The sequence below is a fragment of the Bicyclus anynana genome, chromosome 26 (genome assembly GCF_947172395.1).
Source record: "Bicyclus anynana chromosome 26, ilBicAnyn1.1, whole genome shotgun sequence".
Taxonomy (NCBI): domain Eukaryota; kingdom Metazoa; phylum Arthropoda; class Insecta; order Lepidoptera; family Nymphalidae; genus Bicyclus; species Bicyclus anynana.
The window spans coordinates 8,909,171-8,936,182 of record NC_069108.1 but is presented as its reverse complement, the minus strand read 5'-3'; the positions used below and the strand labels follow the sequence as shown (position 1 = coordinate 8,936,182).

The following is a 27,012-nucleotide window of genomic DNA, read 5'->3' as shown; positions in this document are numbered from 1 at the left end:
GCTGACCGCCATATTGTGTTGCGTTGTGCGGTGTGACACTCAGAGCAGGTATAGTAACCTCGCGTTATTAATACTAATACAGAACAGTTATTTATACTTTCATACAATAATGTCGAGTGCTGTATGGGATTGGTATAAGAGAGACTCAATCGAATTGACCACAAACGGTAGAAGAGTGCAATGCCTGATATGCGATGAAAAGGTAGATTTCGAAACCAATGCTGACTTGAAAGTACATTTGGTGAAACACCATCCGGAATGTTTGAGAGATACTTCAAATAAAACTGGGGAACGTCGAAACAGAGTAAATAAATCGGTTATGTGGAACCACTTCTATGACACGGGCTGTGATTATTTGGCCGAATGCAATTATTGCAAACGCATGTTTTCTTACAAATCCACGACTACCAATTTGAAGAGACACTTGGATAGAGCACATCCCTTGTTCTCTCAGCTGGTTACGAATACTACAAATAAAAGCGCGGTAAAAAACGAAGGCGATTCGGATGATACCGGAACTGAAGACGAAAATAACGTTAAAGGTAAGTTAAATTACCTGTTATTTATATTTGTTTTACTTTCTGACAGTTATCGTAATATAAACATGAATATATATTAATACACGATCATCTTTATATATATACTAGCGGACCCGGTCAAGCTTCGTTTTGACATAAGTGCACTTATTCTCTATCCCTACCCTACCCCTAACCTACCCCTACCCTACCCCATACCCCTACCCCTACCCCTACCCTACCCCTACCGCTTGACTCTTAAACGTTTGTATAGGAAATAAAAAAGGGTTGATTTTATGGTTTTCCCAGCTATTGTTCTAATTTTTCTCACCTTTTAAACCTTCCCTATACCTCCACGAACATTTCAAGACCAAGATGAGATAAATCCGTTCAGCCGTTCTCGAGTTTTAGCGAGACTAACGAACAGCAATTCATTTTTATATCTTTATATATATATAAAAATTTCGTGTCACGTGTTTGTCCGCGATGGACTCCCAACTACTAAACCGATTTTAAATTTGATTTGCATTTCGTGTGCATTTTAATCCAACTTGAAAGATAGGATAGCTTACATCTCAATTTATAGTCACTATATACCTATATAAAAGAAAGTCGTGTTAGTTACTCCACTTATAACTCAAGAACGGCTGAACCGATTAAGCTGAAAATTGGCAGGGAGGTAGTTTAGAGCCAGGAGAAGGACATACGATACTTTTTTTTTGTAGGGGTAGGGTAGAGGTAGTTGAAAGTTTACATCGAGTTTCACGTGGACGAAGTCGCTCGCGTCCGCTAGTAAATGTATAAATACATAAAAAAAAAACTACCTAGTTGACCCGGCAAACATCCTGCCATACACATAACACGTTAATCACTTATTTTTAAAAGTACAACCTCTCATGATTTTAAACTTATTTCGTGGTTGTTCATTATGAATGTTATTTAAACGGGTCTGCGATAGCTGATCACATTCTACAACCGGGAACTAAACATTGGATTGAGATCCATAATCCACACATTATTTCCACGGACCGCCACTATATACCCCGAGTAGTTCGAGAAGCCATTGAAATTCGAAAATACAAAAATTTCAATCGGGAAGATGGTTTCAAACTAGCCAGCGAGTGGAACCCGGTGGTAGAATTGTGCAAACCAAGAGGGCGCCGCGACACGCATAATAACAAAAGCGATGTCGTGAGTGTGGTTTGCCTAAACAGCCAAAAACGCGAGGTCGTTGAAAAAAGAAAAAGAACAAGAAAGAGGGTAGATCGATTTTGCCCCTAACAGCTGACTTCACTTCTCATCTCGCAACTTCAGTCCCGTCGTGACCACGATCCATGCAACTGGGTCGAAATATCGACAATAAAAATCTCGTCGTTTTATCGTGGTATGTACCCGTTTAAATAACATTTACAACCTCTCAAGTAAAAAGTGACGTTTATTAAAGCTTATTTTCTAGAAAGCTGTAAAGTAGCAGACGTATGTACATGAAAAAAGTAAAAAAAATCGCCAAATAAAATGTAGAAAATTATTTTTTCGGTTAGGTTTACGTGTAAAGTGGTGTTGAACTTTTTTTACTCGTTTCATATTGGATGTCGTTGGATAGGTTTTTGAAATTATGAGGGGTTTTAAAAAAGAATAGAAAAAAACATTTATTTGTTAACACAACACATAACTACATAATAACTTAAAACCAGTGTTACCAACTCTTGAAAATATTTATCCCTAAAGTTTTTGTCAAAAACCCCTAAAATCGCCTTAATTATTGAGTTGTCCCCCTAAAAAATATAAATTCATAATAATTTAGAAATAATATGCTGCAATATGTTTCAAAAGTCTATATTTAATACAGACAATATTGATCTGAAGATTTAGATGTTTTGAAATCATACATGTTGACATTGAATAAATTTAACAATTTTTTTATTGGATGAAAATTGCCGCTAGTTGCCTTAGTGGTTGTAGAATAATGTATTATTTGTCGTTATAAGTCTCTAGGTCGCTAGGTCGGTAAGTCGCTATTTTAAAGAAATATTAAAATTATCATCAATTTAAAAATATTAAAGAGACAAAAAATCCCTGAAAATACCCCTAAAAATTTCTGTCCCCATCCCTTATAAAAATCCCATCTTACTTATTTACCCCCAAAATCTGGGGGGAAAACCCCTAAGTTGGGAACCCTGCTTAAAACTAATACATTTACATCGTAATAATAACTTAAAACTAATAGAAAATATGTTGTGCCAAAAAAATGGACCTGACTCAGCTAAAATTTGTTGTGAGTACATCAGTACCCACAACGCTGGTATTCTGTCAGACCCTGAGGAAGGAAGAACAGAACACATAAAATAATTATATAACTAATAAAATAAAACAAAATACAGTTTAAAAATACAGTAGTGTAATCTCAGAAGAACAAAAAATTTAATCTTAAAAGCTAGCAAACACAAAAGAAAAGAAAAGTTTAAAAAAGGAAAAAAAAAATATATAGAATTAATTGTTTATTATTAATTAATAATTAATAATTGCCACAGTCTGCTTTTTGGCAATCTAACAAATACAAGCTAAAAATTTTCTTAAAAGTAAATTTAGTTTTCTATCTATATTTTTTGATTTAGGGATCCCTTTATAAAATACTAGCGGACGCTCGCGACTTCGTCCGCGTGGAAATCAATGTAAACTTTCAAGCCCTATTTCACCACTTTATGGGTTGAATTTAATAAATTTTTATATTTTTTTAAAAATTACACTATATTTCGTATTTTTTTTACTCTAACTCTAAAAATGAAGGACTTTCCATACAAACTTTCAACCCCTATTTCACCCCCTTCTCATTTTATTTTCGCAATAGAAATTATCAACCTTCTCCGTATTAAGGTCTTAAACCGTGCCAAGTTTCATTTGAATTCATTCAGTACTTTCAGCGTGATGCCCGAATAACAAAACAAAACACGAAAACAGACAGACAAAAAAAGTTTATTATTATTAGCTTAAGTATAATTCTAGATGGCGCTGGCTTCCTTTATGCCTCTAGCGTGGCATAAAGGAAGGCAAGGTATGTTGTTACAAATGGTATAAGTAAAATCTCAAATTGCGAATAAATGTATAGAATTCGACCAGTTTTATTATAGGTATAGATATAGATAGATAAAGCTTATAAGAGCTAATTAATGTTACGACTTACGAGTCAAGTGTCTCTCTATCGGCACATAAACATCTGTTTATGTATACGAGAAAAAATTCTCAAGAGTAGGATATATAAAATGGGGATGATGACTAGGTTTGAATATATTGATTTGTATGATACATTCGGGTAAATAAGGTCAATGTTAACTAATTTATACAAAAAAAGCAAAGACTGACTGGATATTTGCAAAATAAACAAGATTATAAAATTTCAAAATCTACTAAAAATATTTTATCGTAATTAGATGAAAATTCATGCAGTCTTAGCTTCCTTACATTAAATGTGACATTTTTTAATAAATGAACTATAAATATAGACGCAGAAATAACAAAGATATTAGTAATTTTGTTTAAACGCCCATACAAATTTAACGATCATTAATTGCCTACGACGTCATAAGTTCGTACCATTTTGTATGGGGCGTTTTTCAGGGACCCGCGGCAGCGCCGCAAATCTGACCCTTTAAATCCCTGTAGCTCCGAAAGTAATGCTTTTACAAAATTGCTTTACTATTAGCGTACTCTTAATTTATATACAATTTAAAAATCTGTCATCATCCCTATTACAAGGAAAACTATAACAGCTAAGTAGCAATTGCTATAATAAAGAATTATAGTCGACCAACTTAAATAACGTAATTGGAAATTGCATACCTACTAATTCCATTGTTAATTAAAAAGATAAAGTTGTCAGTAAGATAACTCAGAGTTTGTTAAAAATAGAAAGCTAAAATTTTTGATATGCATATTAATTACGTCTATATAGTATTTAAAAGATAATTAAAAAAAAAAATTGAGGTTCCAAAAAATTTCATTACACATGCAATGTGAGGATAAATTTTTCATCGTCTATCCCGCGGTGTGGTTATCGGTAGTTATCGGTATCTTTGTGTATTACATTACGGATTAAAGTGCTAACTTAATCTACGGAACCCTACACTGCGCGTGGCCCGACACGCGCTTATTTAATTTGTTGGTATAGAGTGCACATTTAGTATGACTTATTACACGTATTTTAATTACAAGTATGTAGGTACATCCCACACTGCATAATCCTGAATAGGCAGGCTATAATATATCTACTGGGTTGGGCAGTGATAATTTTATACAATAGATCGGTTACGTCCCTACAAAATCACCGCAAGAAGTGATCCGAATGATAAGGCTACATAACTGAGCCATTATTTATTTATAGTTTTTTAACACCCTGAACACACAACTCGACATTGTAGACAATATTTATTGACCACAACTAACATTGAGATGAGATGCTCCACTTCAGGTCCACTTTTGTATCATTAAAATTTAAAAAATACAAGGATTTTATTAAAATCTAAATAAGTGAATAAATCTAATTACTTATACAGAAATAAATAAAATTAAAACCAAAGTTTTTGAGATAAATCAAGATGGCGCCCTTAAAGCAACTATGACATGACAATGGGGATGATGACAGAGATATTAGTAATTTTGTTTGAACGCACATACAAATCTAACGATCACTACATTGCCTACGACGTCATTAGTTCGTGCCATTTTGTATGGGGCGTTTTTCAGGGATCCGCGGCAGTGCCGCAAATCTGACCCTTCAAATCCCTGTAGCTCCGAAAGTAATGATCGCAAATACCCTGTTCGTTTTACAAAGTTGCTTTACTAATAGCAATACTCTTAATTAATATACAATTTAAAAAACTGTCATCATCCCTATTGACAGCAAACGTCAAATCGACTACTGCATTGAAAACGTCATCAATCCGCCATTAATAGTGTTGCATTTCTTGGGAGAGAATGAATATTGTTTCGATAGAATTAAAGTAAATTTGTAGATTTGTATAAAAAAAAATATTTTCTTTTATTTCCGCCAGGGTACAATGACTGATCCTGGGCTCCATACAATTTTGGACCTCCTTTCCTCTTTTGAGCGCCTCATTTTTCATAACCTAGTAACACATCTAACAGTGTTTAACATCATTGGGGTTGTGCTGTATTTGAACTACTTTGAATCATCAGGATTAATGTAGAATACTCATGGTGAAAGAATTTTTTAAATCTGCCTGTTTGTGTGTTTGTTTAGAGCCACGCAAAACACGCAAACAACTAATCAAATGTTTCTTGTTTGTAATGTTATAGCCACACGCCACGCGGCTTCACCCGCGTAGTTCCTGTTCCCGTAGGAATGCGGGGATAAAATATGTATAGAATTTTTCAAATCGATTCAGTATTTTCAGAGCTTATTCAATGCAGACAAACAAAAAATCTTTCCTCTTTGTATATTAGGTTAGATTACTAGCAGACGCTCCGCGATTTCATCCACATACTAAGTTCCCGTTCCCGTGGGAATATCGGGAAAAATATTTATGTTACTCGGTAATAATGTAGCTTTCTATTTTTTAATTTGGTCGAGTAGTTTTAAAAAGAGCCGCGAAGACTTTTTTTTAAAAGAGCCGTGATAGCCCAGTGGATATGACCTCTGCCTCCGATTCCGTAGGGTTTGAGTTCGAATCCGGACCGGGGCATGCACCTCCAACTTTTCAGTTGTGTGCATTTTAAGAAATTGAAAATCACATGTCTGGAAACGGTGAAGGAAAAACATCGTGAGGAAACCTGCATACCAGAGAATTTTCTTAATTCTCTACGAGTGTGAAGTCTGCTAATCCGCATCGGGCCAGCGTGGTGGACTTTTGGTCTAACCCCTCTCATTCTGAGAGGAGACTCGAGCTCAGCAGCGAGCTGAATATGGGCCTGGGAATATACCTACTAAGTTTAAGGTTAAGGTTCTCCAAGGTTATCCTTTTAGGATCGATCTGTTTAACCTTGTTTTTATTATTATTACGTCTACATACCTAAAGCAAGCATAAGTACATTCTTTTCATAATCTTTCTGTATGTAAACACATTTTTAGTGATAAAATAACAAAAACAAAAGAAAAATGGATGACCTATTAAATGTATTGTTTATTTCAAGATTATTACACTAACAAATCCGAGAGCAACCACAAAACACATTGTTTCTAGAACATACATTCGTCAACACATTTTATCAGGGTTATACTGTTCATACGTGACTATTCAGGAACATCACGCCATAACCAACTACGTCATAAACGAAGTGCAAACGACTTTTACCTGTATGTGTATGAAATAAGAACTAAAATCGCATGCATTTAGCCATTGTTTACGTTCCTATTGCATACTAAAGGTTTTTAGTGGAAGGACGGTTATTTGAATTTGTACATTGTTGCAAAGCAATAAGGTTGATTTCAGCTTGAAAGGTAACACTTTCGTAAACAACAGGGCCGTCGCACTGCTGTGCAAAGGTACAGAAAACGTGGACAAAAATATGTTTAATAAAAAAACACTAAACTCACTGACTGATATAAACTTACAATTAAAACTACCAGCATAATTTACAAATTGCATACGAATTCCGTTTGTGATGTAGAAATTGTAAGTAAGGATTTTTGCAAATGTAAGCCTTAATGTTAATGATATAGGTTCTATTTCCAAGATATATATTTAGTAATATATACCTACATTATAGGGATGAATCTATAAAAAAAATATTTGGAGACATACTTATGACGTTTTCATAGTTTGTGGTCCTTCCTTTAAAATATAATTAACAAAACAGAACCAATTTGCAATTCTTACACTGTTGGGAAGCTACACTACCCCCTAGTGCTATACTTTATCCCCATATTCCTACGGGAACGGGAACCTCGCTGGTAAAACCGGGTGGCGTCTGCTAGTAATAATGTATAGAAAAAGTAATTGATTAAAGTACAGTATAATCGATTGTCTGTACTTTGAATAAAATCACCAAAAATTTAATTGGGTTGATGAAAGAGCAGTAGCTTGAAATCTGTCAATCCGTTCGCTGCTTTTCTGACAATCTTCGGGACTATCAATTACTTTATGGATTATGATACCCCTTTCACAAGCAAATTATGTAAAGACTGCTAAATAACTACTATTGTCATAAATATTAGATCTGAGAAAATACAGAATTTTACGCGACCTTATTCGAATTAGAAAAAAATGAATTTTCAAAAACTGTTAGTCGGCTTCTTTGAACTAAATGAAGCCAAACCGCTTTAAATATAAGTTACAATAAGTCGTAAATGGAGTGAACTTTACATTACATCCAATTTCATTTTAGGGGGACTAAAAATTGAACCTACTTATAAAACGTCCCCTTCATTATTATTTGTTATGTTAACAAAAGCATGACTCTTATTGTTAAAAAAGGGGAGCTGTAATAGTGTGGTTGGTACACCGGTATAACTTGTACCGTAAAATTCAAGAACTAAATTTAATTTAATTCACATCAATTCTATTCGGTAATAAAATATAAGAATAATAGAAATATGCATACGTCTGCTATATTGCTACAAATTCCAATCGGATTAAAACAGTTTTAATCTTTATACAGAATACAGATTACGATGATCTAAATCAATTAATTTATACGAATAAATAGAATATTGCTATTATTAATTTTAGTGTAATAATAAAGATTAATTAAAATTGAATGATTCTTAGCCATAACATACTCGCAAGTAGATTTCTAGGGTACTTTGTAAGTACTTCATAGTTTTACTAAGAACTTAATTGAACCTAATTAACTTTTAAAATCTAGGTACCTAAAAAAAATATTAAATTTACTTAATTTAACCTAATAATAATAATTCTTCTCATGGGAGTACAGGGATAAAATATAGCCTTACTCAGACAAATTATTGTATAGGACCTGCCTCGCTAAACGTTACTTTTCTATCAAAGTATGTGATCAACGATCTAATTATAAAAACTGTCTCTATAGAATCGATGTTAAATAGTTGTAATCGTGTTCGTCGGTTAAAGAGCTCCGTAAAAATACCTTTTTGTGTAATTGAATTGTGTAAAAATCGGGCAGAAACTACTAGTTTAGTAGAAGATATAAATCTAAGCTCGTTTTCTTCAGAAAATGACAGACAATTTTGTTCGTGACTATGAGTGCGATACAGGTCCTTCTATAATTGTTCTGAGGCCTTAATTAATCGCTGATGATCTAGCTTTCTAGTGGTAGAAGTAAAGTTAAAATCGGTGCAGTAGTTTCGTAGCTTATTACTTCTCTTATTCTAACTCTTCTTCTCGTAACGTGCATACAGAAGTTTTACTTCAAAACGGCGTTATTGTGATTTTGTCCAGCGCTCTGTAAATTAACTCCTCTATGCAACAACTCAACAACCTACCCCACGCCATGTTTGTGTCGACGGAGCGGCAACGTCGCACGCCAGCGGAGTGCGTCCAATATTGATCAATTCTATAAATGGATACAGGTTTACCTGGATCGGGTAGATCCTTTTCAATATGGCCTCTTTTATGTTTGTCTGGGATTCTCTGAATATTAAATTATGTTGGATTGTCACCTGTTAAAATGAGTACTTATTTGACTTTTTTTTTTCAACAAATGTTTGAATTCATAGAAGGGAGGCAACCAACAATATTTTATACTATTGATATGTTACGTGCCTACAAAATCACCACAAAAATTGATCCCAATTTAGTTACTGAGCGCATAGATGCACAATCTTGTGTTTACTTACACTATAAGTATATTTATATAGTTTTTACATCCCGAACACACAGCTTGACATTGTAGACAATAGTTAGGTATTATTTGTCTAAATAACTTCGTTGTTTAAAAAGCGACTAAATGGAATTAAGACAATTATGCACATGTAATTGTCCGCCTCAGTTTTGATGCGCTAGTGGACAATCTCTAGTCTAGTAAAATGTCGTTGGAGGCAACGATGTATTATAAAATATCGTTGGTATATCAGCACCATAAGTATCGGACGTATCGCATTAAACGAATTTTTCATTATACGATAGATTTGTACAATGCGAATCAGTAAATGCACTTCTGTTACTTTATATTAAAGTACGCGACTTAAGAATCAAAGATTTTATAAGTAAGTACTATCTCACTGATACTTATGATGCGGATATGTGACCCTTACCAAAGGGCGAACGTTTCTATAGCCCCAATTTAGGAGATTATCAATAAAGGCCTCAAAAGTAGATAAGTAGGTCCGTATAAATATAATAATCTACTAACCTAACCTAAGATAATAACATAATTCTGCAGACGAGACATCTCCAGTAGGTAGGATTACACCTAATACTTATACTAAAGCCTTTCTTGAGTACTGTTTACCGACAAAGAAATTAGAAATGAAGGTAAAAAACACATGTCAATTCATAACTTACCTATTATAGAATGTTATATAAAATATATTAACCATATCTAATTGTTCTAAGCTTACTCATCAAATTTATTTTCATTAATTTAAGAAGTTGATTTGATTTTGACCCTCATTTTTAATTTGTGTGTTGGTAAACAGTACTCATCAAGAAAGACAATATAGGTACCTACATTTGTGTTATACAGTGACCACTACACGTAAGGCAGTAGTCACTAGTACTACCCTATGTCGTCTTTAAATGATGAATAAATCGTTGCTAAGCAACCAATCTACAGTTCACAGATAGGTTATCGAAAACGGCCAGTAAAAAAAACGAGCAAAACACCATAACACAGTAGTAGCTAGGGTTGCCACCCTTACCCTTTTGGTATAAAGAAAAAAATAGGTTATCAATTCTACCCTTTAACTACCGGCGTACGTAGGCAACGCGTTGGTGAGTAAAATTAAAGGAACACTTTTTTACGAAGCGAACCTGAACTAATTGAAGTAATAACTTCATCGTAACGTAACGCGTAACGGCCCCACTCTGTCTGATTTCCCTTTCTCTCATGCATCGGCAGAATTTTTTTTAAATATACAAGCGCGCGTGGTCAGACATCTTGTCACTTCACTAAAATCCAAACGAATTTCTCTTATAAGATTGAATAACGTCTTTATACGTAATTCAAATGTTTAATTCTGTAAAATTAATTCCATATCTCTTTTTTTTTCTATAAATTAATGCAATAATATAGATAAAACTGGCAATGTTCCTTATGTTAGACTATATTATCAGGTAATCTAATGAGATATAACAGAGGAAGGAGACGTGGACGCTAGTAAGTATGTAGTAGGTCCGCGTTTAGACCTCCTTATTCCGGCGCTGTCGCAAAATCTGTCCTTGGCGGACGTACCTGTATAATAACTAAAATCTACCTCTCTAGCAAATTTAATCTTTCTTTCTACGTCAAGCTGTTTTGGATATTACTAGTACGTGATAGTGATCTTTTGCTTTTATACAGGAAGCTACATAATTTAAAAAAATTAATTGAACCTCCTTGGCGCAATGGTATGCGCGGTGGATTTACAAAACGGTGTTCCTGGGTTTGAGGCCCAGCTGGGCAGATTGAGATTTTCTTAATTGGTCCAGGTCTGGCTGGTGGGAGGCTTCAGTCGTGGCTAGTTACCACTCTACCGGTAAAGACGTACCGCCAAGCGATTTAGCATTCCGGTACGATGTCGTGTAGAAACTGAAAGGAGTGTGGATTTTCATTCTCATTCTAACAAGTTAGCCCGCTTCCATCCTAGGCTGCATCATCACTTACCATCAGGTGAGATTGTAGTCAAGGGCTAACTTGAAAAGAATCAAAATAATAATAATAATAATATAGTTGTCGAAAGTCGCGAAAGTGACGTTAAGGCGACAGGTGTAGCAGTAGAGCTGTCGCAAACGTTTGTCTAAAATAATAAAAAATAATAAAAAAAAAACAAAGTTGAAATTTGGCTCGCATATAAGCCGGTATAGACTAACTAAGTATCCAATTCGGAAAATATTACAATACATAAGAAGAAAATTGATAGCCTACTTCACTAAAGTCGGTTCCAGTAAACGTGGCAACCCTAGCTGTAGGAGCGTCGCGCGGAGCGGCAACGTCGCCTTTCTCTCGGACGAGCTTTGCTTGTGCCTCGCGACTTGTAACTCAACTCAATTGATTTACAGATTTCGTAAACACATCAACTGCTGTTATTCTACTAACTAAAATAATTCTACCTACTATTTTTAATACTTAATTACTCATTATCAAGAATACATAGGTAATGAAAAAACTAATAAACGTACTAGCCGTCATAGCCGTCAGTTTGTCAATAAAATATTTAAAAATTATTTTTTTATGTATTCACTTTTTTGAAAATATACCTACTTACTTACCTATTTAGTTACTAACTAAGGAAACTTTGTTAGGCGGTGCAAAGCTAGTGACGTATTATTTTTAGCTGTTTTTGAAACAACCATGGTATAGAACTGTCTTTGAATCCTAAAAGATAATGATTTAATCGGCTTTAGTTAATACATCACTGTGTTGGCACCGCCTTCAAAGTGATCAGAAGGTAGCACATACGTTGTTATTTTTCGCTTTTTAGTTTATTTTTGTGATTTTGTAGTCGAATTGGCCCTTACTGTACTGCCCGTACGGGAAATTTCGTTATTTTCATTTTAACATATAACTACTGAACCGAAATGATTTTCATGAAAATTAAATGGAATAAAAAAAGATTTTTTTAAATTGGTAAAGAAATTACGAAGTTTTTCGGTAAAAAAAAAAACAAAAAAAAACATACGCGTCGAAAACCTCCTCCTTTTTTTAGGCGGTTTAAAAAATTAGACGCATTAATAAATAACAAAGATGAAAAAAACAGGATATGAATTACTATCGAAATAAAAGTTAATCGCTGCGTCGTATACGACCAAAACAAGATCTAGGGTTGGCACTTCTGTACTAAAATTATGTATTGACTGTAGGGGGCACCGCGGGTATTAGGGGGTCTACAAAGTATGTTCGCAAACTATGAAAGACCTCTAGGCAAGAAAAATGTATTTTTTTTTGTCTACAATCTCACGTGCACACAGCGTTGCCAGATATCCTGATTTTGACGATCTGTCCCTATCTTTAAATCAAATCAAAATTAAGTGTCCCGCGCGAGACAAGCTCCCTTTCCCCTATCCCCAAAGAAGAAAAGAATTTTCAAAATTGGCCTACAAATGACGAAATTATCGCTGGACAATAGACATACATGAAAAGTCATACATACAGCCGAACATAAAACCTCCTCCTTTTTGGAAGTCGGCCAGAAATATACTTACATAAAAAGATAAAATATACTTACATAATAAACCGTGATAGCCCAGTGGATATGACCTCTGCCTCCGATTTCGGAGGGTGTAGGTTCGAATCCAGACCAGGGCATTCACCTCCAACTTTTCAGTTGTGTGCATTTTAACAAATTAAACAGCACGTGTCTCAAACGGTGAAGGAAAACATCGTGAGGAAACCTGCATACCAGAGAATTTCTTAATTCTCTGCGTGTGTGAAGTCTGCCAATCCGCATTGGGCCAGCGTGGTGAACTATTGGCCTAACCGCTCTTATTCTGAGAGGAGACTCGAGCTCAGCAGTGAGCCGTATATGGGTTGATAATGACGAAAGAGATAAAGTTGACTTTGTAAAAATTCATTCACCATTAGAAATTAGAATGTAATAAGAAGGGGGTGAGAGGTTAAAAATAGGGTAGTTGATCTTCGAATAATCGAGTAGCATACATACAAAAAAAAACATTAAAACATAGACTCGAATTGAGAAGCTCCTCCTATTTTTCAAACCCCCCCTCCCCTATTGTAGCAACCCTGTTTAGTTGTATTAATATTGAAACATAACAAAATGTACAAATATGCGTCACACGAACTTAGATACGAGAACTGTTGAATCAACACATATTATACCTACTTCATACTGCCTTGCTGATAACAGGTATATGCTAGTGTCCAGCCGCGGCTTTGTCTGTTTTTATCAGCTGATTTTAACAACCTACACCTACAGGGTCAGGCCTTTCATCCTATCATCATTATTAGGCTCACTGCTGAGCACGAGTCTCCTCTCAGAATGAAAGGGGTTAGGTTGTCCACCATGCTGGCCTAAACGTGTGTGAAGTCTGGATTGGCAGACTTCACAATAATGCACATAATTACAAAGTTGGAAGTGCATGCTCCGAACAGTATTCGAACCTACGCCCTCCGGAATCGGAGGCAGAAGTCATATCCTGAACTATCACTTTCATCATAAAGAAGAAGACATATTAGACCCACCTCCCTGTTAAAATATTCTTGAATCATAATGTTTTCTTTATTTAACTCATTACTTATGGACCATTTTTCATAAATATAGGTAGTTCCCGTTCTCATGAGAATACGGGAATAAAATATAGTTACAAATACGGCGAGGACCATGGTTTTTTCAGGGAAAAAAAAATTGTCAATGTTCTTCTCCAAGGTCCTTTATATACTTCTCATCAAAATAATCAAAACAGTCAGCCTGAACAGTATTAGCGGTGGTTTTTGGCTGGTGGGAGGCTTCGGCCGTGGCTAGTTACCACCCTACCGACAAAGACGTACCGCCAAGCGATTTAGCGTTCCGGTACGATGTCGTGTAGAAACCGAAAAGGGGTGTGGATTTCCTTACTCCTCCTAACAAGTTAGCCCGCTTTCATCTTAGAGTGCATCATCACTTACCATCAGGTGAGATTGTAGTCAAGGGCTAATTTGTAAAGAATAAAAAAAAGCGGACTTTCAAATCGGTTCATAATCAAAATACAAATCGGTTCAGAAGTGCAGCTGGGAAAAACAGACAATCATACTTTTTCATTTATAATATTAGTATGGATAATATTTTTTTTTTGGATAACATATGAACAGCTGTGCAAATGTTTTTAATCGATATCAATGCAAATATTATTGAGTACCCACATTTTGTTGACGCGCGTAGACATTGAAAACTTTAACACGAGGAAATTGTAAAGTACGTAGGTACTTGTGAGCTGCCGAGAAAAAAATCTTAGACAAAGAAAACACAGAACTTCGAGATCCGAAGCCAAAATCAAAATAAAATTAATTTCATTTTGTTTTTAGTTAGCCCTTGACTACAATCTTACCTGATGGTAAATGATGTTGCAGTCTAAGATGGAAGCGGGCTAACTTGTTAGGAGTAGGAAGATAATCCACACCCCTTTCGGTTTCTACACGGCATCGTACTGGACGCTAAATCGCTTGGCAGTACGTCTTTGCCGATAGGGTGATAACTAGCCACGGCCGAAGTCTCCCACCAGCCAGACCTAGACCAATTAAGAAACCTCAATCGGCGCAGCCGGGGATCGAACCTAGGACCTCCGTCTTGTACCACGCATACCTGTACTGTAACACAGTAATAACTAGTACAGGAAGAAGCTTCAACTTAATTTTGTGATATGAAGTTTTTGATGAATAAAGATTTATTATTATTATTTTTTATTTTTCTCTCTCATTTATTTATTACTTCTTTTATTTTTTAATTTTTAACAATATAATTATAAAATATAAAACATTATTAAAAATTTATAAAAAAAAAATTCACCTTCCCGCTGCGGGACATTTGAGTGCTCAAGCAACCGGTGGTCAGGGCTCCAGAGTGAGGAACCTCCTCACAATACGCGCCGTCTCAAGAATCACTGCCTTCTGTATCCGACTCTTGATCCAACATTATTATTATTATTATACCACTGCGCCACGGAGGCCGTCATGTATGATACCGATTCTGTTCTGATGCGTCACGACACGACACGACAGACAAATGTATATCCGCCTTAAGTAATTTTGTAAGTCACTCTGAAAACGTGACTGGAACTTCGAGGTTAAACATACTCGTACGTTACGAGGAAAACATTGTCCCTGTCACGTTTGCTTGTCATCGTTGCGAACGATGCGCTGTTGATATCTTACTTTAGAAGTAGCCGACGCAACGCGGCTTCACTCGCATAGTTCCCGTTCCCGTGATAATATGGGAATAAAATATAGTCTATGAAACTCAAGTAACGTGGCTTTCTAGTGGATATTCACTGGGCTGTCACGGCTTGTTCTTTATACTGTTGAAGAAATATATCGTCGTTATCAACCCATATACGGCTCACTGCTGAGCTCGATACTCCTCTCAGAATGAGAGGGTTAGGCCAATAGTCCACCACGCTGGCCCAATGCGAAATGGCAGACTTCACACTCGCAGAGAATTAAGAAATTCTCACGATGTTTTCCTTCACCGTTTGAGACACGTGGTTTTTAATTTCTTAAAATGCCCACAACTGAAAAGTTGAAGGTGCATGCCCCGGTCCGGATTAGAACCCACACCCTCCGGAATCGGAGGCAGAGGTCATATCCACTGGGCTATCACGGCTTCAAAGAAAAAGAAAAGAAGAAATATATAGTACGCAATAATACTATATTTTCATCAATGAAATCTTACCAACAAATGTTTTATTTTAAAACATTATGAATGAACTTTTCGAAAGATGAATAGCGTCTAGCGTATTCAAACTTGTCTATCGTATCGAATTCTTTAACTTTAAACAAAGAAATTACAAAAAAGTTAGCTTTTGGTTTTCATTAGACACTTGTTTTATACAATACTAGCCGACGCCCGCGACTTCGTCCGCGTGAAACTCGATGTTAACTTTCAACTACCCCTATCCTACCTCTACCCTACCCCTAGCCTACCCCTACCCCTACCCTACTCCTACTTACCCCTACCATACTTTTCTGGTTGATTTTTTACACCTTGTGTCCGAAAAACCCAAATATCTTACGGAACCCTATTTATTTCCAAAATAAAATTTAGTCATGTTACTTGTGGATAATGTAGCTTTCGAATGGTGAAAGAATTTTTAAAATCGGTCCATTAGTTTTTGAGCCTATTCATTACAATCAAACAAACAAACAAACAAAGTTTTCCTCTTTATAATATTAGTATAGAAAAAATGCTATTAAATATAGTTTTTAAATATACATATATGTAATAATAATTAATGTTTTTTTTTTGCTTATTCCATAAAATACGTACTATACTGTACATTTCATAAAATAAGAAATGGTGGCAACCCTACCATCTCCAAGGGACGCTAAACCTCTGCCCCGTCTAAATAAAATAATGTTAAGAAAATAAAAAAAGATATTATTTTTAATTATTTTTATAGATAGATAGAACAAATCTACGAATTTACTTTAATTCTTTCGAAATAATATTCTTTCTCTCCCAAGAAATGCAACACTAATACGGGTAATAATGGCGGATTGATGACGTTTTCAATGCAGTAGTCGATTTGACGTTTGCTGTCAATTGTCATGTCATAGTCGCTTTAAGGGCGCCATCTTGATACAACTCAAAAGCTTGGGTTTTAATTTTATTTATTTCTTTTTATTTAGTTAGATTTATTCACTTATTTAGATTTTAATAAAATCCTTGTACTTTTTAAATTTTAATGATACGGGGTACAAGAAAATGAAATGGACTATCTCCTTTTCAAAGTGTGTAGAATGAAATTCGTCATTTAGAACATACTAGACTACACTAGACGCGCCCACCATGCCATAAATACCAACATATGAATCAGCGGATAATTATAATTTACACAAGCATTTCTTTATTAAGCACAAACACATGGTGGCGTTAGGGACAAGTCATATCACCAAAATAGCTTTTGGCAACTGTAGAGCGTTGTATTTTAATTTGTTTATCGACGATTTTTGGAGTATTTTCAGTAAAATCACACACACGCATAAACGATTTTTTATTTCTGTACTAGTTAGCCCTTGACATCTCACCTGATGGTAAGTGATGATGCATTATAAGACGGAAGCGGGCTAACTTGTTAGGAGGAGGATGAAATTCCACAAACCTTTCGGTGTCTACACGATATAGTACCGGAACGCTTAATAACTTGGCGGTAGGTCTTTGCTGGTAGGGTGGTAACTAGCCACAGCCGAAGCCTCCCACCAGCTATACCACTGCGCCACGGTGGCGTTATATTTTGATTTGTTAATCGACGATTTTTGAAGTATTTTCAGTAAAATCACACACTCGCAAACACCTTTTTTACTATGTACCTACTATTTAGCTCTTGACATCTCACTTGATGGTAAGTGATGATTCAATATAATATACTCCTTAACCCCCACTATACTGTTAAAAAAATGGTAGGTACCTATGCCTAAAAAAAGATAAAAGCGCTTGGAGGCCATTGGATCAGCTTCCACCTTCACACAAAAAGTAAAACTACAAGAAATTGTAATGTTATCATAAATTGTAAATTATAATATTGTATGATTTTTAAAAAAAAACAACTGTTGAGTTTCTTGCCGGTATCTTCTCAGCAGAACCTGCCTTCCGAACCGGTGGTAGAATCTTTACAAATAGTCAACTGACGTGTCAAAATTGCTTGTAAACTGAGCCTACTTGAAATAAATGATTTTTGATTTTGATTTTGCCTAGTTCGGACTACTTTAGTATTTTAGTCGAGTACGAACAATTTTTGGGCGGTAAATCCAAAAATTGTTCGTAGGTATTCGATTAGGTATATTACTAAAGTCTGTACGGCCTATTAATGTTCTAGAAAAGTATTATAAAGCATTTTCCCATTGCATAATATTGTATTATACGTATTTTACATTAATTATACGGGAATTCCGGATTACGGCACTGTTTTTTTTCTATAAAAAACCTAATGCTTGACGCGCATCACACGTAGCGGTAGAATGCGTCACGCTTACGTAGTGTGACGTGTTGTGACGTCACCACGACCAACTGTTAACAAGTCGATCTCTCTGAGCCAGGCAATTTTTGGGTATTTGACTTTTATGAGTAATTCGTAATGATAATTTTATACTATAGATCCGTTACGTCCCTACAAAATCACCGCAAAAAGTGATCCGAATAATAGGCTACAACACTGAGCGCACACATGCTGGGCTGGCCCGTCCATACGGTGAACGAAGCAGACGCTCCAGGCGCCAAATCTTACACAGCACCTAAATGATAATCCTAGGCAACCGTAGACGGATTCGCCTGATTCCTACTTTATACTCATAATTTGGTATAGATATCTGCATATTATTAGCAGCAAACAGGAGAGGCGCTATAATTGGATCTCGCTCCATTTTAAAATTTACTTCGGGTATCCTCCTATACTATTAACTAATATTACTTATCAATTTTAAAAATCATTTTAAAGTTAATAAGTAATATTTGTTTAAATAAAGTTCGTTGTTGCGTTGTAATAAGCGTCTCGATGAAATTAAGTAAATTTTCCACATTTATCCGCCTCAGTTTTGATGCGCTAGGGCGCCATCTCTAGTATAAAATATCATTGGTACACACAGATCAAAGACTCATTCTGGACATTGCATCTGTGGTTGTACATAACAAACAAAAAATCTTATCTTTTCACTTCATTATAATATGTAGGTACCTATTAAGTAACGATCAATATCGATAATTTTCAACTTTTCTGTTATCGGTTGCGGCTCTTGCGGTACCATATCGGTCATATAACCATCCTTCTCCACGATATCGGTACTAAATATTACGAATTACGATCCAAAATGGCCGCTATGCTAGATAGAGACGACGCTACTCGTATTGAACAGAGATAGCCGTTATCGAGACTGCTCTTACGTGTAACCATAGCTGGGCACCGTTAATCCAATAGTTAACTTCGTTAATCGATAATCCGCTACAAAAAAGTTAGCTTCGTTAAACGTTAAAGCGTTACATTCCGGAAGAATTAACGAAAGTTAACGTTAATCGTTAATCCGTTAATATGACTGTAATATTACATTTTTATATCAATAAGATAAAATAAGATAAATATACTTTATTTGCACACCACAAAGACAAAAACAAGTGAAATAAAAAACAAATTAAGAAGAGATCAGCATACAAAAGGCGGCCTTATCGCTAAGTAGCGATTTCTTCCAGGCAACCTTCGGTTTAGGAAAACTTAAGGACATCAGCAGGTGGCGTAAAACAAAAATAACCATAGTATTAGTAATACACATACATACAAATAATTTACATCCTAATACATAAACAATATTACACAAATACCTACAATAATGAATAAAATACATATCAAAATATACTAATAAATACCTTATATTGAAAAGAAATAATATATACAGATCGTCTTTACTGCACCAGATAATGAGTCTTTACGGCATTTTTAAAAATGACCAGTGTCTTTGATTGCCGTATGCTTAATCAATGTGCGAGATCACCATTGAAAAAATAAGGATGAGCACTGGGGAAAAGTGCCATAATTTGTTTTTAGTTGATTTTATCTATATTTAACATAAATATAGTAATTTGTTGATTTCTGTGAAAAAAAAACAGTCATCATTTCTTACTTGTCTGAACCTGCATTTCGCGTTGCGCGGTAAATAGTAGGCATTGGATTAACGATTAACGAACTTCTGCATATTAACGGAAGTTAACGTGTCCGTTAACATTTTAAAAAGTTAACTTAAAAGTTAATCCGTTAATCAAAATGTTAACTTCGTTAATTAACGATTAACGGATTAACGAGTTAATGCTCAGCTATGCGTGTAACTCTATCCCTTTCGAGAGTCGGGAATTTTCGGCTGACCGATAATTTAATTGCAGGCCAAGAGCCGGTGACTAATGAATACATAGAGGAGGTGAAAGAATTTTTTATTGCGATATGGGTTACAGTACGCGAAATATGTATTGAATTGTTTGGTTAAATTTAAAGTATGCTAAACTCAGCATGCAATATTAAAAACTATATTTTTGAAGTGGCAATGGGCGGTGCACACAGTTCAAAGAGCCGATGGACGTTGGGGTCCCAAGGTGCTGGAATGGCCCCGCACTAGAACACACACTGTTGGTCGACCCCCCGCCAGGTGGACTGACGACATCAAGCGAGGAATCCGCTGGATGCAGGCGGCTCAGTATCGTGATGTTTGGAAGTCCCTATAAAAGGCTTATGTCCTGCAGGGGACGTCCATCGGATGATATGATTATGATGATGAATGATGATATTTTTTCAAAGTTAGGTACTAGGTAAATAAGAAAGATTTATGGATTCCAAAATATTTAGGTATTTTTATCTTTTTCACATACATATTCTACTTTAGAGACTGAACAGAGAACTCAATCTAAAATTTAATTTTTATTTTTTTTACTTTTTTGCTAAAATAAAAAATTAAACATATCTTAGGTACACAAATTTCAATCTGTACTACTATTATTAAGCTGAAGAGTTTGTTTGTTTGTTTGTTGATCGCGCTAATCTCAGCAACTACTGGTTCGATTTAAAATAATCTTTCAGTGTTAGATAGCGCATTTATCGAGGAAGGCTACAGGCTATATATTATCCCCGTATTCCTACGGGAACGGGAACCACGCGGTCGAAACCGCGCGGTGTCAGCTAGTTAAACATACAAAACACTATGTTGTAATGAATGAACTACCTATCATTTAATTTCATGTAAATATTTCTGTGACTAAGCGTATGGAAAATAATAGCACCTCCTCTTCTACTATTAAGTATGTATTTGCAGCCAAACGAATGCTACGTAACAGACCGAGACAAACCTACATGTTAGAGAGAGATGGACGACACCCATGTCTGAGCAATGACGAAAGAACGAATCGGTTCGGTCGGACAGTTTTGTGTTTACGTTCTTTGCTTACCGGATTTCTCCGTTCCGTTTCGATGTTTCGCTTATCATCGAAGTGAATATATGTTATTATTTGTATTATTACGGCAAAAAATGTTATAAGGAGTACTTATTTAATTTGAATTACACAATGTTCTGGTGTCATATCTAATTTCAAAGTGTTTGATAGTGAAAACGCAGGTTGTAAACCGGTGTAAAGTCATTAAGTAGTGATACTTACAATGTGGTTATGTTACAGGAACTGACAACTGTCGAATTTCTTAGATAACGGTTACTTGTAGGTACTATTGTAATCCGTGATACCGGTTTGTAAATTGGATTTGTATCGGTATTTTATCTTTTGGATAAAGTTAACTGCCTCGTTCCTTCAATGGTTTGATTATGCGACTTTAAATTGCCAAATGGGTTGGACTGTCAAATATTGTTAGAATCTATTTTATGACAAATTCTCAGTAATAGTCAGGGGATAGAAAATTGATGATGCTGTTAACCCCTTACTTCGGAGAGCACGTTATGTTGTCGGTCAGTCATTGTCATTAACATTTTTTAATAATCATCGAGTCGAACATTAGAAATTACCCTAATAGTAGAAACCCGAATTAATAACGACCTTCATCCATCTTTTTATTATATGAAAAGTGTTTTTTATCAAATTTGCCCAAAAACTCCTGCACAAACTATATCTAATATATAAAATTCTCGTGTCACAGTTTTCTTTGGCATTATCCTCCGAAACGGCTTGACCGATTTTGATGAATTTTTTGTGCTAATCCGATATCTATGAGAATAGGCCAACATCTATTTTTCAAACCCCTAAATCCTAGGGGTAGGGTAAATGCAGGGTATGACTAGGGTAGGAGTACGGTTGAGGTACGGCAGAGGTACAAAGATAAAATTTGGCAGGGAGGTAGTTTACTGTGGTAGACGTTAGCTATTTTCGGATTTTACGACAGGGAGGTTTAAGGAGGTGTAAGAGTGGTCGATTTCGCCGGCGTCTAGTATAGAAAATGGGAAAGAAATTCAGCGCCATATGGAAATACTTCAAACTAGTAGCCAACGGGATGGCAAAGTGCCGCGTATGTAGAAGGATAGTGCCACGAACGTGCAGAACCACCACCTGCATGTGGAAACATATAAAACGCAACCATAAAGAAGAATACAAAGAACTGACGAAGCCCACTGAAGCTCAGCCTGTCTTGCTCCGAAGCCTGGCGATCAACCCAGAGAGGAAAAACCTGGCTATGAAGAAGATACCACCTGAAAGAATCCAGTCTAATGACGAAGACACGAGTAGTTATTATGAAGTGATTGCTGGTGATGTTTTGAAGGATTTGGAGAGTGAGCCATGTTCTAATGAATAGATGCATACAGTGCTCGCCACGGATCTCTATGTTCGTGAAGTTAGCTGCGGAATGAGTATATAATATATATATGAGGGGGGCCTAACCCCCCTCATTTTGAGAGGAGACTGGAGCTCAGCATTGAGCCGAATATGGGTTGATAATGATGACATATAATAATAATCGTTTAGTCTCTATAAAACCGTAACATAATAGGCAAAAATAGCTTAACACTATAATTAATGGATGAGTAACAGGTATCTAAACTAAGAAATGTCACCGTAAAGAACACCTTTCTAGTTGTAACAATTATACGTCAGTTTGAAGTTTATTTTGTTGCGGCCCATAGTTACAAAATGCTTTCGCGAAACCAATTTTTAGTATCAATCATACTTCAATATTTATCGATAGTGTAGTGCCGTCTCCATCGATAATTAAGCTATTTAACAACAATGAAATTAAGCTACAAAACGTAGTCATCCTATTAAATAATAGGGTGAAAAATGTTAATTTTGAAGAATATTCATCTAAAATATCAATATTTATAGCAAATTACTCGAAAATAAATAATAATATATTTAACGTCCATTGCGACTGGTTTTCGCGAAACGAAAAATATCAATGACAAATTTCACGATCCATTTGAACAATATGTATGGAATATCGCATGTCAAAATTTCGCAATTGAGCTACTGTGCTCTTCCCTGCTTAAATGTAACAGTCTTATGTCACGTACAAAACATAGCAGTGTGAGTATGCGCATTCGTACAGACGCGAACACTCCCCGCACGCGCCGTTTGTACCGTTGTTGATGTCATTGCAGAGTCATTTGTTGCTAACTTCACAAACATAATATCTCGTGGCGGGCACTATAATTATTATGATCTAGTCAATACAAATAAAAATTACAATACATATTTTTTTAATTTGAAAATTACATATATTCATTACAAATCAATACGTATAAATAATATAACACCATGGTAGCCCAGTGGATATGACCTCTGCCTCCGATTCCGGAGGGTGTAAGTTTGAATCCGGCCCAGGCATGCACCTCCAACTATTCAGTTGTGTGCATTTTAAGAAATTGAATGTCACGTGTCTCAAATTGTGAAGGAAACCTGCATACCTGAGAATTTTCTTAATTCTCTGCATGTGCGGGCCAGCGTGGTGGACTATTGGCCTAACCCCCCTCATTTTGAGAGGAGACTCGAGCTCAGCATTGAGCGGAATATAGGTTGATAATGATTACATATCAATAAGATTGAAGTAGATATCTGTCTGTTTCAAAATAAGTTTTAAAATATATTTTTTGTCTGAGCTTATCTCTCGAATAACTGATGAGATTTTAATGGGACTTTTATTGAATATTGAGCGTTATATAGACTACTTTTTATACCGAAAAAATCCATAATTCCCGCGGGATTTAATAACACACTATGGAAACCAAAATTCCCGTTCCCCTCCAATTAGTTGCAAGAATGTGTTAGGAGTGCGTACGTATCAGAATGAGAGGGGTTAGGCCAATAGTCCACCACGCTGGCCCAATGTGGATTGGCAGACTTCACACACGCAGAAAATTAAGAAACTCTCTGGTGTGCAGGTTTCCTCACGATGTTTTCCGTCACCGTTTGAGATACGTGATATTTTAATTTCTTAAAATGCACACAACTGATAAGTTGGAGGAGCAAGCCCCGGACCGGATTCGAACCTACGCCCTCCGGAATCGGAGGCAGAGGTCATATCCACTGGGCTATCACGAGGGCTATATATTATTCTTAAATAATTGTGATGTATGGCATAATGTAGATGTGTAAATTTTTCTTTCTTACATAGAAATGAAGTTCAAATTCTAATAAAATTTTGCTCGTAAATTTGGGTGCTATAAGTAATTAGTCTGGGGTCGCCTCTCTATTGATATATCGTTTAAATACCATGTTTTGTTTCAGATGACGATACGGCGGAACAGCCACAACAGAGCGAGTCATCCGATGCGTGGAAGTTATTCGAGAAGATAACCACAAACCGATCAGCGCAGGTACCCCTAACGCTCTCGCCTCTCTCATGATGCATTTGCCAATGCTGTGGTTTTCGACTTTTCAACAGAGATGTCCTGGGTTTGACTCCTAGCTCGGGTCAATTCAGAATTTTATATTTTCTAACTTAGCTCAAGTGTGTTCTGGTAGGCATCAGCTGCCACGAAACAAGTCTCGTAGACGCGGCGCGAATGTCTTAATGGCGTTCATTGTCATTTGGTAATGGCGTTCTTACTGTCATTTGTGTAAGGCGCTGTCAATTTTAGCTCAGGTTTTAGCAGCGGGACTTCATTCGTGACGCGGAGTTACCACCCTACCGGCAAAGATGTACCGCAATGCGATTCAGAATTCTGGTATGATGCGTAGAAACCCTCAGAATACGGGTAGAAAAAACTGTGCCCAATGTTCTCTCCCAATTTAAACTGTTTCCATCTTAGACTGATGAGACTGATGAGACTTTAGACTGACTGAGATCGCATAGTGTTTTTGGGCTTGTGATTATCCAAAGACTGACGTTTTGAGGTTATGTTGCCTATTTTTACATAAATACATTTAAAATATTTGATGCTTTTACTACTTGGGTAGTTGAGGCATAGGACGCTGCAATGGTGCTTCGGCATTGTGGTGTGTGGCACAATTTTAAAATAAACGTTTTTTCTTTCTTCTTTATTTTGTTTTAAAATAAATGGCTGAAATTGGGTGTCCAAATAATACACTTTGAATTGTTTCTAAATTAAATTAAATTAAATAGTTCGTAGAGCCGATGGACGTTGGGCATTCCAGCACTTTTGGAAGTGCTGGAATGGCGACCCCGCACCGGAAAGCGCAATGTTGGTCGACTCCCCACTAGGTGGACTGAGGACATCAAGCGGGTTGCAGGGAGCCGTTGGATGCTGGCGGCTCGAGGCCGTGTTGTTTGGAAGTCCATGCAAAAGGCCTATGTCCAGTAGTGGACGTCCATTGGCTGATAATGATGATGACGATGATTATATCTATTCACTGGTGACAGCAAGTTATCCAATTCTTGTAGAACCGCCTATATGTATATCACTTTATTAAAGTAATTTTTATTTTTTTAGAACGCATCCAGCGATTCGGACAACGAAAACTATTACACAGAAGTAGTGTACCTAGAAGACGATCAACCGGGAGGCGGCGTATCCAATGCCAAAATAATAAAACCGCTGAAACGGAAACCGGAACTCAGAGTTAAGAAGGAAAATCCCACACCCATACCGATTAAGCGTACACCAATTACGAGATACGAAAATGTTTACATAAAAAAAAATAAAGAGGGCGAACCGAAAAAAGATGATACAGACGAAGACATTGAAAACTTTGGACGCTACGTCATAGGTCTTTTAAAAAAAATACCGAAAGATGTCTGCACGCAGCTACAAATGGATATAATAAATATGATTATGACTGCCAAGTTGAAAATATCGACGCCCGTCGTCCCAGACACTATGAATGTCAGTTATAGCAACGATACCGAAACATCCAGAGCCGTTATAGTAACGACTCCTAGTAACGTGGTACATACCAATCATAATAACGAAAGCGTACCATCACTAGTGATTGAAGTTAATAATACCAAAAATCATAATAATGAAAGCCTATCATCACTACAATAGTCATTGGAGTTATTAAAAAAAAACAAAATTAATAAAGCTGAATGGTCACCGATCTTTGCGTTTCCCTAGATAAAAAAAAATATACCAATCAAAACAAGGAAACCCTCCCATCACTAAATAGTGATTGGAGTTGATAAAACAAGTTATTTAGACTGAATATTTGCCTCTATCAATACTATATAAATATGTATTATAAATAGGCTAAGTTAGTTTGTAGGAGGTCTCTGAATCTACTGAGCCGATTTTGAAAATTCTTTTACTTATAGTCATTGGCTTCTAGGGAACGTAATTCAAAAGTACAATTTTTAGTTAGATTGATGATTAATCAAGTAATAGAAATTGAAAAAAATATACATAAAATTACTAATTAGGAGTAATGATGTCCATTCTTTGCTTCTTCCGTAGATTCCAGTTAAATTGTTTACATCTGTAAAATGATTTGTAAATTGGAGACATTGGTGATTCTTTGAAAATATGTATATACCTACTTAAGAAAAACATAATTGTATGTGTTTGTTTATTTTATAAGTAATAAAAAATGTACATAAATGTGAATGTGTGTTTATTTTTATCTATACTAATATCATAAAGAGGAAAGATTTGATTATGTGTTTGTATGTAATGAATAGGCTTCGAAACTAATGAAACTATTTTTTTTGCAATACAACACTGCATTTTTTGCTGCACAATGACTTAACATATCATATATTAAAAATAGCTTCTATTCATACTCATGTAATTGTGCCTACTATTACAATAGGCCAAAATACAAATAGGTACGATCTATTAGGCCTAGTTCGGA

At 35.8% G+C, this 27,012-nt stretch overlaps 1 protein-coding gene across 2 annotated transcripts; it reads left to right on the top strand.

Annotated features, from left to right (window-relative positions):
• LOC112054426 (uncharacterized) lies at nucleotides 1-26,765 on the top strand. 2 transcript variants are annotated; one of them, XM_024094211.2, is made up of 3 exons: nucleotides 1-542; nucleotides 24,490-24,578; nucleotides 25,656-26,765. In XM_024094211.2, the coding sequence occupies exons 1-3, from the start codon at nucleotides 110-112 to the stop codon at nucleotides 26,208-26,210; spliced, it is 1,077 nt and encodes a 358-aa protein (XP_023949979.2). In that variant the 5' UTR covers nucleotides 1-109; the 3' UTR covers nucleotides 26,211-26,765. The 2 variants fall into 2 exon arrangements, with proteins under 2 accessions (XP_023949979.2, XP_023949980.2); XM_024094212.2 differs by lacking the exon at nucleotides 1-542 and adding an exon at nucleotides 21,159-22,538.
• The last annotated feature ends 247 nt before the right edge of the window (nucleotides 26,766-27,012 follow it).